Source organism: Hylobates moloch, unplaced genomic scaffold, assembly GCF_009828535.3.
Source record: "Hylobates moloch isolate HMO894 unplaced genomic scaffold, HMol_V3 SCAFFOLD_4, whole genome shotgun sequence".
NCBI lineage: Eukaryota > Metazoa > Chordata > Mammalia > Primates > Hylobatidae > Hylobates > Hylobates moloch.
Genome location: NW_026652279.1, coordinates 174,390,387 through 174,401,901, shown reverse-complemented (window position 1 = coordinate 174,401,901; position 11,515 = coordinate 174,390,387). Strand labels below are relative to the sequence as shown.

Below are 11,515 nucleotides of genomic sequence, written 5' to 3'. Positions count from 1 at the left end.
AGTCTGGGCGTAGAGGGTGCAGGGAGCAGACGGCAGGATCTCAGGCCAGGGACGATGGCGGCTCTGCAGGAGAAGAAGACGTGCGGCCAGCGCATGGAGGAGTTCCAGCGCTACTGCTGGAACCCGGACACGGGGCAGATGCTGGGCCGCACCCTGTCCCGGTGGGGTACGTGCAGGGGGCGGGCTGGCTGGGTGCATGGAGGGGGCTGCTCTGAGAATGCAGCCTCCAGGTGAGCTCAGGAGGAGGGGAGCAGAGGGCCCCTGACAGTGAGACCCAGATGCTGCCCGGATGGCGTGGACGGGCTTCAGCCAGGGCCTCACTTGCCTCCCAGGGAAAGCGAGGGTCCCCAGAGCATCCTGAAGGCTGAGTTGACCTGGAGCCCCGACTGCAGAACGCCAGTGGAGGGCGTCCACAGACTGGCCCCAAATTTCAGCCGTATGTCTGAGAACAGCATTTTAAAAGTATGTTTCTAAAGTGAATCATTCTGAAAATAATGTGAAAGGTGGCAATGGCGATTCCTTGGTCACACAGATTCACTCAATGACCTGAATAAGGGGCTGTGCCGAGACGCAGCTGCCAGCATCTCTTTCTGGGACACCCGCTGGCATCCAGATGCAGAGGTGGGGAGTAAACCAGGCCTGCCTCAGCCTGCAGCACCTGCACCTTGTGTGAGGTCTGCCCTGCGGGGTCCTGTCCCCGTGGCTGCACAGAGGCGCGGGCAGCCTGGCCCTCCTGGGAGGAAAGCAGATGCCTGGGCCTCCAAGGCCACACAGGTGGTGGAAGCATCTGCGTCTATATCAGGGCTGTCACACCCGTTCCGGGAAACGCCCTCACCCCTTACGAGAGAGTCTGGAGGAAGCACCTCTGCGCCCCCACCTCCCCCTGCGACCCCTGGGCCTTGGGATGCGGCTGCACTGGCTGGCCTGGCGCCGTCTCCAGCTCCCAGGGAAGGCCAGGCCCTCCTCAGTCCCCATGGTGCCCGGCTCTGGGGGTCCCAGAGCTGAGGTGGGAATGCAAAGCCCCAGGCCCGCCGCACCTGTGTGTGTAGCTGAGACGTGCTGGGAACGCCCGCGACACGCTGCCAAATCCCCCACACTCACCACAGTGCTGGTGAAGGCTGCAGCCCTCGCTGGAGGCTCCGTGGTCTCAAAGGGCACCAGAGCCAGCTGGAGTCATGGGCGCATTTGAAGTAGAACAAATACCCCGTTCCTGGAGGGGCAGGGACCGGGGGTGGAAGGGCCTCCTGGGCCAGGCGGGGCGGCAGAGCGGGAGGCCAGGAGGGGAAGGAGCTGAGGGCAGGGGCCGGGCTGGGGGCTGCCGGCCAGGCCCTTGGAAGCCCCATCTTTCGGGCCATTCTAGATGCTGAGACTCCCATGTGCGGCCTCCTGGCTGCAGGGCCACAGAGAACCTTCCGGAATGGTCTCACTGCCTGGCCGGTAGACATGGCCTCCGTTTGGGGATAAGAAAGTCTTAGGGCCCCAGGAAAACACAACTCAAGTGAAATGACAAAAACAAAAGGAATAGGACACGTTATTCTTACTAACGGGGGGACGGGTGCAGGTGCGGGAGAGGCAGAGTGAGCTGTGCCCAGCCGGCCCCGGGAGCTGGCGGGAATGGGACTCTCACTCACCTCCCAACCCCTCCCCTGTGCACTAAACCGTACCCTGAACACCGTGGTGCAAGCGGGGGCCCAGGAAGTGCAAGGAGCACGGCCCACCCGAGCCTGGGCCCAGCCTGGCCAACCTCGGGCTCCTACCCAGGAGGCAGGGCTGAGCCGCCTGGTGGAGCTGAGACTCGCCACAGAGTGGGTCAGCAGCCACTGAGGAGACACGCACCACCCACGTGTCCACTGTGTGCCACAGGCCCCAGATTAGACCCACAGGACCCGCAGTGGGGGAACGGAGATCCCTGCCTTCACGAGTGTAGGTCCCCGAGGGGCAGGCAGCCAAGTCAAATAGAAGCTACATCAGGAGTGACCTGGGGACACTGAGGCAGGACCTGCAGGGCCAGCACCAGGGAGATACCAGGCATGATCCAGCGACAGAACAGAAACCCTCCACCACTGCGGGCCCCACGCTGCTGAAGCTGGAAACTCAACACCAGAAGCTGAAGCCAAGCTGCTGTGGCCACACAAGAACACCATCACCAGGGACGCCCGGCGAGTAAAGGAGGGACTCGAAGTGGATGCCAGGTGAACAAGACCCAGCCCTGAGCCCAGCTGGTGCTGAAGGGACCTGGCTCAGAGACCTGTGCTGTCCCAGCTCACAGGACACTTGGTCCACGGGCCACAGCCTCTCATCACAGCTCAGAGGACACTTGGTCCACGGGCCACAGCCTCTCATCACAGCTCAGAGAGGACACTTGGTCCACGGGCCACAGCCTCTCATCACAGCTAAGAGGACACGTGGTCCACGGGTCACAGCCTCTCATCACAGCTGAGAGAGGACACGTGGTCCGCAGGCCACAGCCTCTCATCACAGCTCAGGGCTCCCTTGCTTCTCTCTGACTTGTCCTGCCCTTTGGTTGTGTTTCGGGTCGCTGGAGAACGGCTCACTAAGCAGAATCGATGCCACATCACCGGGGAGGTGGAGGAGGCCCAGTTCATTACAGACTTTCCAGAAAGACAAAAGCCGTAGCAAACACGAAGCCGTCCTCTTCCTGGCGGTGTCTCCCTGCAAATGCCTGCTGCGATCCACACGAGCTAATTTACAGAGACAAAGACAGCATCCAGGAGCCGCCTGTGTCCAGGAGCCGCCCATGGCCACGGGGACAGTGGCTTCCGTTAGGTTCTGACTCTGAGGGGGAAGCTCACAGGAGGGTCTCAGAAGCAGCTGAGATGAAGCTGCACCCCGAGTGGCCAGTGCCCACGGACACCCCTGCTTCGGAGAAGAGCCATCTCCAGGGCCTCCCTTCCTCCCTTTCTCTTCCTGATGTCCTTGTGGAAGCAGGGCCGGCCATGCGCTTCCAGGCCGCACTACGGGTCACTGTGAGCAGAACCTCACCTCTCTGCCTCAGTTTCCCTTCCTGTGATGGGGGAACCATAACTCCCCCCTCGAGGGCCCTCGGTTCCTGCTGGAGCTGGGGTGGTGGCGCATCCTCGGCCACATCTCAAACCGCGGCTGGAGTGAAGGCAGCTGGGTGCAACGGCCTCAGGTCGCAGGACTCTGCCTATGCGGACGTCCAGACAGGCCAACCCAGAGGCAGAACGTGGCCGGTGGTGCGGGGCTGGGAGGGGAGTGCAGTGACTGTTCGTGGGGACGGGGTTTCTGTTTTGGGGAGGAGAATGTTCTGGAACTAGGTAGGGAAGATGGTCACGCCACATCATGGACGCGCTCAAGGCCACTGAATTGTGTGCGTTAAAATGGCTGACGTGGTAAATTTTGTGCCTGCCTTGTGTCGCAGTGTGGATCAGCCTGTACTACGTGGCCTTCTACGTGGTGATGACCGGGCTCTTCGCCCTGTGCCTCTACGTGCTGATGCAGACGGTGGACCCGTACACACCGGACTACCAAGACCAGCTACGGTCACCAGGTAAGCGCCGGGGAGGTTGCCCCCCTGCTGCGCGACAGGCCTGGCTGCCGCCTCCTGGGCTCTGGAGACGCCCGGGGGGCCCGTGCCCTCCCCAGAAATGAAGCCCAGAGAGGCCGGCCCGGCAGCCCCAGGGTGAGCCACACACCCCGCCCCGAGGGCGGCCCCCAGCCCCTGAACCGGCTTTAAGAGCAGCCCCAAGGCATAAGCGGCGCCTTAGTTTCTTTCCATGAGGAAAATGACGCCAAATTATAAAATCTGACTTTGGCTTTAGTTTTAATTATGAAACAGAAGGGTTTTGTTATAGAGACAAAGTTTTTCCATCCACTTACTTCCTGTGCTTGGATATGCACATGGAATGCTTCTGCAAGGACACACAGGAAACAGTTTCCAAGGAGCACGCCTGGGAGACCAGCAGAAAAGAGCCCGCTGGTCACCTACACATCAGCAGGGTGTGAGGACAGAGGAACAGGCGTCCGAGTCGTCAGAGGCCACAGGACAGACGTCCCCATCGGTGTGCAGAGCAAGTGCAGAACCTCCTTTTCCCTTAGACCCTGCTGAAGGTTTTTATTTTAAACCATGTATAGATTCTACTCTAACAACATCCACAAAACAGCAACACCTAGCCTCAAATGTAAAGCCAGCTGCGTCCATAGGGGACCAACTAAGCAAACTGCAGGCTTCACACAATGAAACCACGTTTATGGAAAGAATGAGGTGAGTTGACACAAAATGACAGAAAAAGAGGCTCCCAATCGCACGGGAAGTGGAAGTGTGTGGTGTGTGTGGCCACTCGGAAGCCAGTGGCGTGTGGACAGCGGGCTGGTCCTAAGGACCTGCAGCAAACACACGTTTCTGCATCTGTGTTTCCACAGAAACAGGAAAGTGTGTAAAGGATGCACACTTGATGGTTCACATCGGGAAAGTCGACGGCTCTGGCTTTAACTCACCGCTGTGTGCATCCCGATGTTCCGTTTTACAGTTAACATGTTGTTAGACCGCTTTTGTTCTTAACCAAAACCAGTGAAGATTTTTTTAAATGCATGTTCAAATACAATTTTACACAGAAACCCAGGTGCAGCCTCTGGATTAGTCATCACCTGTCACAGAGCAGGCACCCGGTGGAGAGAGCCAGCCACCCCCCACCCCCCACCATGGCAGCCAGCCAGGTTTCAGGGCCAGGGCAACTCCCAGCAGGAGCCCAGGCTGCATTCTGACTGTGCTGTCCTGAGGGTCCTTCCTTCCTGTGCTGCAGACAAGTTTACTCCGACGAGGCTCCTGGGTTGGGCCACAGCCTCTGGCGTATCCTCAGCCACTTCAGAACTGATGGCTTAAACGTGGTGAGCATTTGGAGACACTAAACACAAAGGTCTCTCTCTCTCCAGGGGTAACCTTAAGGCCGGATGTTTACGGGGAGAAAGGCCTGGAAATTGTCTACAACGTCTCTGATAACAGAACCTGGGCAGACCTCACACAGACTCTCCACGCCTTCCTAGCAGGTAAGGTGTGAAACGGCAGGTGAGGTGTGAAACAGCAGGTAGGTAAGTTGTGAAGCGGCGGGTGAGGTGTGAAGTGGCGGGTAGGTAAGGTGTGAAGTGGCGGGTGAGGTGTGAAGCGGCGGGTGAGGTGTGAAGCGGCGGGTGAGGTGTGAAGCGGCGGGTGAGGTGTGAAGCGGCGGGTGAGGTGTGAAGCGGCTCCACAGCTTCGGCCTTTTCTATTTCATAAGAAACTCGCACTCGGGGCTCAAGGCCTTCCCGGGGGGCAGCCGGGCGTCAGGGCCAGGGCAGGACAGGGCTGGCAGGTGCATCTGTCCGCAGGCTACTCTCCAGCAGCCCAGGAGGACAGCATCAACTGCACCTCCGAGCAGTACTTCTTCCAGGAGAGTTTCCACGCTCCCAACCACACCAAGTTCTCCTGCAAGTTCACGGCGGATATGCTGCAGAACTGCTCGGGCCTGGCAGATCCCAACTTCGGCTTTGAAGAAGGAAAGCCGTGTTTTATTATTAAAATGAACAGGGTGAGTACTGAGGGTCTCCTCCATGCGCCACTACAACAGTGTGGCCAGGGCCTCTCACTCACACCCACCACGAGGAGCACAGGCGTCCCGTCCAGGGCTTGCCCAAGTGGGACAGGGACTCTGGCCTCACCACCCTGTACCTTGGTTTGGCATGCACCTGTCCCGTGTGACTCTTAGATACAAATTTAAAACCATTTGTCAGACACCAGCACACAGCCGGCCCTCTAAAACATGTGGAAACATTTGAACAGGGGTCTCTGTAAGGCCAGGGCTCCCTTCAGGGTGGCCAGAGATGCCAGGGCCAAGTAAAGGGGCCTCAAGTTCTGGAGTCAGGATTGGGAGGGGTTTAGCACCTTCTAAAGCAGAGGCTTCCAACCTGGGACCAGGGGCCCCTTAGCGGGTGTGGGGAGGTGACCCCTGAGCCAGGCTCAAGCAGGGCAGGTCCTGGCCAGGCAGAGGGCTTGGGGCCACCGCTCCATGGACCAATCAGCAGCTCTGTGCTGGGCCTCTGGGCAGCTGTGCTGTTCCTTTTCCACTTAACAGGCTGCACACCTGTGCCCTCTACACCTCACGGGTCCCTCTGTCAGCCAGGGTCTCAGCACACTGCCAGCATGGAAGGGCTGTGACGGGGGTCCCAGCAGGGCATGGTGGCCACTGTGCCCGTCTCATGGCAGCTGCCACCCTCGGAGCACAGCAGGGGACGGCTGGGGCCGGAGAAGTGCAGGGAAGAGGTGTGGGGAAGGAGGCTGAAGGCCCAGGTGGGCCAGAGAGAGTTTTCTGGAAGAGTTGTGCAGAGCAGGAGGCGGACCCAGCCCTGCTGTGAGGCAAGCCGGCCTGTGCCCTCTCAGTACTCCACCGCAGACCTGGACACGGTTTGAGGGTTAAGACCACCCCTCCCTAGCTCTGCCTCCTGCCAGCTGCCTCCTGAAGCCTAGGCCGAGCGGCCTGCTGATGGGTGGGTGGGAGGAGGGCTGTGGCTCTGAATGATGAGTTGGTGACACCTGTGGGGAATTCCTCCAAGGGAAGCTGCAAACCAGACCAAGGGTCCTTCTCAGGCCTGGTCAGAAAGCCCAGGCTGGGGCCGGCTAGGTCTCAGCAACATGGGTGGGTGCTGCGCACCTCACATGGCGGTGGGGCTGGGGAGCAGCCACACTCAAGCTTTTCCCTTCTAGATTGTCAAGTTCCTCCCCAGCAACGGCTCGGCCCCCAGAGTGGACTGTGCCTTCCTGGTGAGTACGGCCACGCGGCGGGCAGGGCCGCCCCAGGAAAGGAGCTTGTCAGGGTCGTGCTGGTTCACGCTGGGCACGGCCCACCTGGTTCTCTCCAGGAATGTCAGCCGTGGGCCCAGTAAACCAGATGTAAACACCGAACCATCACCACAGCGAGCTCCACCATGGGGGGGTAAAACCCAGCAAGGGAAACATGGGGCTTTTTCCTTATTGTTTGGCTTCCAAAAGCATCTGAGTAGCGTGTCAGCGGCATGTTTCAAAATGCCTGGTGGCGATGTGGAAAGACCAATGCACTTCCACCAGTTCTGTCCTCTTTATGTGCTTCTTTACAAAAAGATTCCAGCTTGCCAGCAGCTACAGTTGTTTAACTGTGTTTAGTATATGGACTGCTAAGAGTTGGCACTGATCTCAGGCTAATTACAGGTTGTTTTTCAAAACTGATCTTTAAGTCGACATTTTTTAAAACTAAATTTTTTAAATTAAATGTTTTCTAAGGTTTGCTTCCACCATTACATCCAAAAGCAAAGGTCTCACAGCGTGGTTCCATTACTGCGTGGAGCCTTCCCACTCGGGGGTCCGAGGGAACCTCACTTCCCTCGAAGCCTCCACTCTCGGTGTGGGCTGCGGGGATTTGCTTTTCCTTTTTTAATTTATTTGGGCCACACCGCGGCTCCTGAGATTCTAACAGATCCAAAGCACCCTTCAGCTGTTCGTTGATGACCCTGAGCTACCCACTGGGCAAGTCTCTGCTTCTGCAACGAGAGGGCCCCAATCTCACAAAAACACGTGTTCACTTGTCCCACTCACACCAACTTGTAACCCAGTTTTGGCAAACCAGCCCTTGCCGCTGAGCAGTGGCTACCCTCGAGTACAGACAAGCAAGCCACCTCCCAGCTTCACCCACCTACGTCACCCTTCCAACACTTCAAGTTGTTAGAAGCACACATTGGAGGGGTCACTGGGCATTTTGCATGCTAACAAATCATATCCTTGCTGAGATCTCAGCACTGATTAGAAAGATTGCATCTGATTTATGCTAAGTATGCAATAAAGTGTTGATGCAAGCACCTACATAGTGCGTGTGTGCACACACGCACACAAACACAACACACAGACACGGGCATACACCAGCTCCCGCCTGACTCAGGCAGTGGCCTCTCCTCCCCAGGACCAGCCCCTCGAGCTTGGCCAGCCACTGCAGGTCGACTACTACCCTCCCAACGGCACCTTCAGTCTGCACTACTTCCCTTATTACGGGAAGAAAGCCCAGGTAGGTTCCTTCCTTCCATGCTTCCCTCACCACAGCTGCTGAGTCCTCTCACACTTAGCAAAAGGAAAGCAATAAGCCCCTTCATGTAGAAAAATGAAACAAAGGCGTGACTTAGCCAGTCCTGACTGTGGAACAGTCTGCGTGTTTCCCAAGCCCAGGTTCTTACATCTACCTGGAAACATTCCTCTCACGCAACATGAAAATACAACTCTAACTCTTTTACTTTTTTTTTTTTTTTGAGACGGAGTTTTGCTCTGTCATCCAGGGTGGATTGCAGCAATGCAATCTTAGCATCTTAGCTCACTACAGCCTCAACCTCCTGGGCTCAAGTGATCCTCCCACCTCAGCCTCCTGAGTAGCTGGGACCACAGGCACACACCACCATGTCCAGCTAATTTTCATATTTTCTGTAGAGAAAGGGTCTCAGTATGTTGCCCAGGGTGGTCTTGAACTCCTGGGCTGAAGCAATGAGCCTGCCTCAGCCTCCCAAAGTGCTGGGATTACAGGCATGAGCCACTGCGCCCAGCCTAACTTTTCTACTTCCCAGATCCTCTAAAACAACTGCTTATTCACTTTGAAGACTTTCCTCCACGTCACATGCTTCTCCCGTTTCATTTTTATTTAATCATCATAAGAGTTGGAAGTTGAATTTACTCCTGGTATTGTCTGTCCCCTCCAGACCGCTGCTCTCCATTTTTACATGGGAGGTGTGATCTCAGCAAATTCCAGGGCACGCATTCGGTCAGGGCCAGTCTCACACAAAAGAGCTGCTTCTCTGCACCAACCTGTTGACACTTCCTTGCTTAGTTTTTTCTCCTTAACTTCAGAGATTTTTGAAACACCTGTCCTTTCCTCACTCCCACTTCAGCCCCACTACAGCAACCCTCTGGTGGCAGCGAAGCTCCTCAACGTCCCCAGGAACGCTGAGGTGGCCATCGTGTGCAAGGTCATGGCGGAGCACGTGACCTTCAACAATCCCCACGACCCATATGAAGGGAAAGTGGAGTTCAAACTCAAGATTGAGAAGTGAAACGGTTTGCGCAGGGGTCCTGGGCACAGCCTGCGGGGTCGCTCACGGACACCCTCCTGGTTGGGCTTACCTTGCCCGTCAGCTCCCTGCCAGAGCATCCCAAAAGCGGTTTAGAACAGCAATGGTGCTGTCAGTGTGGGGACTCCGCGTGTGAAGGGCCTGCTCCGAGTATCAGTTCTTCCTTATTGAATTCTTACAGTTCTTAGGTGGAATTTGCTGCTATAAGAATGTCCAGCTACCATGGGAACACAAGGCAGCAACTCTCTAATTAACCAGGTCATAAAAACAATTCATCTTCTCCTATGTAGACATCACTTTCTTACTATAATTTATTTTTCTACACTTCAATATGAACTGCCTCCCCACATTAATATAAAAACTACTAATGCACTGATATGAAACACGGCTTACACTAATGACGTTCTGAATCTTTGCTTTTAAAATTGCAATTCCTAAGTTGTAAACATAAAACATATTAAAGTTACTCTTATTGTATGTAAAAAAAAAATCATGTGTTTCCTGATATGGGAGAAAAATTAACTAAAAACCAAACGCTTCCTTAAAAATATCCTTCTAAAAGTCTCCATTGCAAGTCAGGAAAATTACAAAAACCACGTTGGTGTGGGGTTGTCACCTAAGGACGCTCGCAGCTCCAGGAGGCAAACAGTGGGGAGTGAGGGTGTTGGCAACCTGATGGTTTAAAACCCAGTTAGTTACAAACACACTTTTCGTTCACCAAGAACAAGTCTCTCCTCCAAATATAAATGTTAAGTTAGCAGCTCTAACCCTTTCAAAAAACTGAAATGAGAACATTCTTCCAAACAAGCAAACCTGCTCTTGCTGAAGGCCACAGACTTCTCACCCAGACAGCAGTGAGGCCTGGGTCCCAGTTTCATCACGGAAGGCCACGGGCTTCTCACCCCGACGGCGGTGTGCGGCCTGGGTCCCGATTTCACATGCTCAGCAGTGTGGCTGTTAGTACCCCAAGGGCCCCACGCACAAGCGACTGGCACGTCGAAATCCATCGGCCCCCAAGAGACACAGAGAAAAGTCCACGAAAAACAGTCTCGGAGGAAAGATTGAAAACCTTGCAGATATGTTGTAAGGTTAACTAAATCAACTTACTGATGGAAGGCGCTGTACCAAGCATCTCCATTGCTTGCTCCATCAGTAAAAAACTGCCGGCAAAGGTCTTGGCGCAGATGTGAGTTTACGCCATGGGACGCGTGGCCACACTCATAGTCTGTGCTTCTCGAATGGAGGGGGCTTGTGTGCCGCTCAAGCTGGAGATGAGGTGGAAGCACAGCTGCGGCGGGACTTCTGAGACGCAGGGCGGCGGTGGCCGGTGGGCACGACACCAGCACGGAAGACACGGTACCTGCGGGAGGGGTGGGAGCCTGTGGAATCAGGTCCTGAGCCCAGGTCGGTCCATCATGCTGGGCAGTGAGGATTCACAGAAAGGGAAGGAAATTAGGGGCTACACGCCAAAGACTTAGGTCTGAGTTTTATTTTGCCCTTTGAGAAGTCAGTGGAGAGCTCTTTCAGGAACCCGGGAAGCAGAAGCCAAGTCCTTGACTCGCCCGAGGCAGGGCGGGAAAGGGTGGCCACGCCAGCAAGGTTGGCTGCAAGCCCAGAGTCCTCAAGCACAGCCGCCCCGCTCACTGGGGACGCGGGAGGAAGCTGAACCGGGAGGCGGTCATGCTCCCAATCCGGAGTAAAAGTGCTGCCAGGCAAAGAAATGAAGTGGGCGGTGACGCGAGAATATTCCAATGAACGCAGCCCTCGGCTGTGTATTAAGAACGCTCAGGCTGATATGTGGGACACCAGGGTCACATCAGCAAGGTCATGCCATGCTGAAGGTCAGAGGTTAGAGGTCAACCTCTAAAAAGTGACGGTGGAGCCATGAGGGTTCATCCCACCAGACTCTCAAAGTCAACCCAGCTGGAACCCAACACACCTGCCACGTGTCCCATGACCACCCAGAGCCCCCATCTCCAGGCCCTCACAGAACCCGAGCCTCTTCCTCCATCCCCAGACTCTCCATGGACACCAGAGCCCCGCTCTTTTTTCAGAGGCAGGGTCTCTCTATGCTGCCCAGGCTGGCCTTGACATCCTGGGCTCCAGCAATCCCACCCGCAGGGGCACCCCCGTGCCTGATCAGAGCCCCTTCCTGATGAAGCCGGGGGCTGCTCCTGCCCCACCCTTCAGCATCACCAGCCCTGAGTTTCAACCCCCAAGGCCTGGAAGAAACACAGGCACAGGAAGCTCGCCACGGGAAGCCACGGTGCACCCGCAGGTGCTGGCTGCACACGCACCCACACGGAGCGCTCTGAGGCACGACTGCCCGCTGTTTTATGTACATTCCACAACCCTCGATATGCTTACGGTAATTCAAGATTAGGAAAAAATGACTCTTCTAAAACTAGTCTTTTATTGTAAT

At 56.0% G+C, this 11,515-nt stretch overlaps 1 protein-coding gene across 1 annotated transcript; it reads left to right on the top strand.

Annotated features, from left to right (window-relative positions):
* Positions 1-9,641, top strand: ATP4B (ATPase H+/K+ transporting subunit beta). The gene is made up of 7 exons (XM_032151421.2): positions 1-166; positions 3,404-3,532; positions 4,915-5,028; positions 5,347-5,546; positions 6,719-6,775; positions 7,944-8,045; positions 8,914-9,641. Exons 1-7 carry the CDS (start codon positions 55-57, stop codon positions 9,073-9,075), a joined length of 876 nt encoding a protein of 291 aa, XP_032007312.1. The 5' UTR covers positions 1-54; the 3' UTR covers positions 9,076-9,641.
* Positions 9,642-11,515: the final 1,874 nt, after the last annotated feature.

Excerpts from the sequence above, each read along its gene's own strand:
- ATP4B (XM_032151421.2), top strand. The coding sequence starts at position 55 with ATGGCGGCTCTGCAGGAGAAGAAGACGTGCGGCCAGCGCATGGAGGAG. Across the intron at positions 3,533-4,914 it reads AGACCAGCTACGGTCACCAG|GGGTAACCTTAAGGCCGGAT; the intron begins GTAAGCGCCGGG and ends CTCTCTCTCCAG. Across the intron at positions 5,029-5,346 it reads TCTCCACGCCTTCCTAGCAG|GCTACTCTCCAGCAGCCCAG; the intron begins GTAAGGTGTGAA and ends ATCTGTCCGCAG.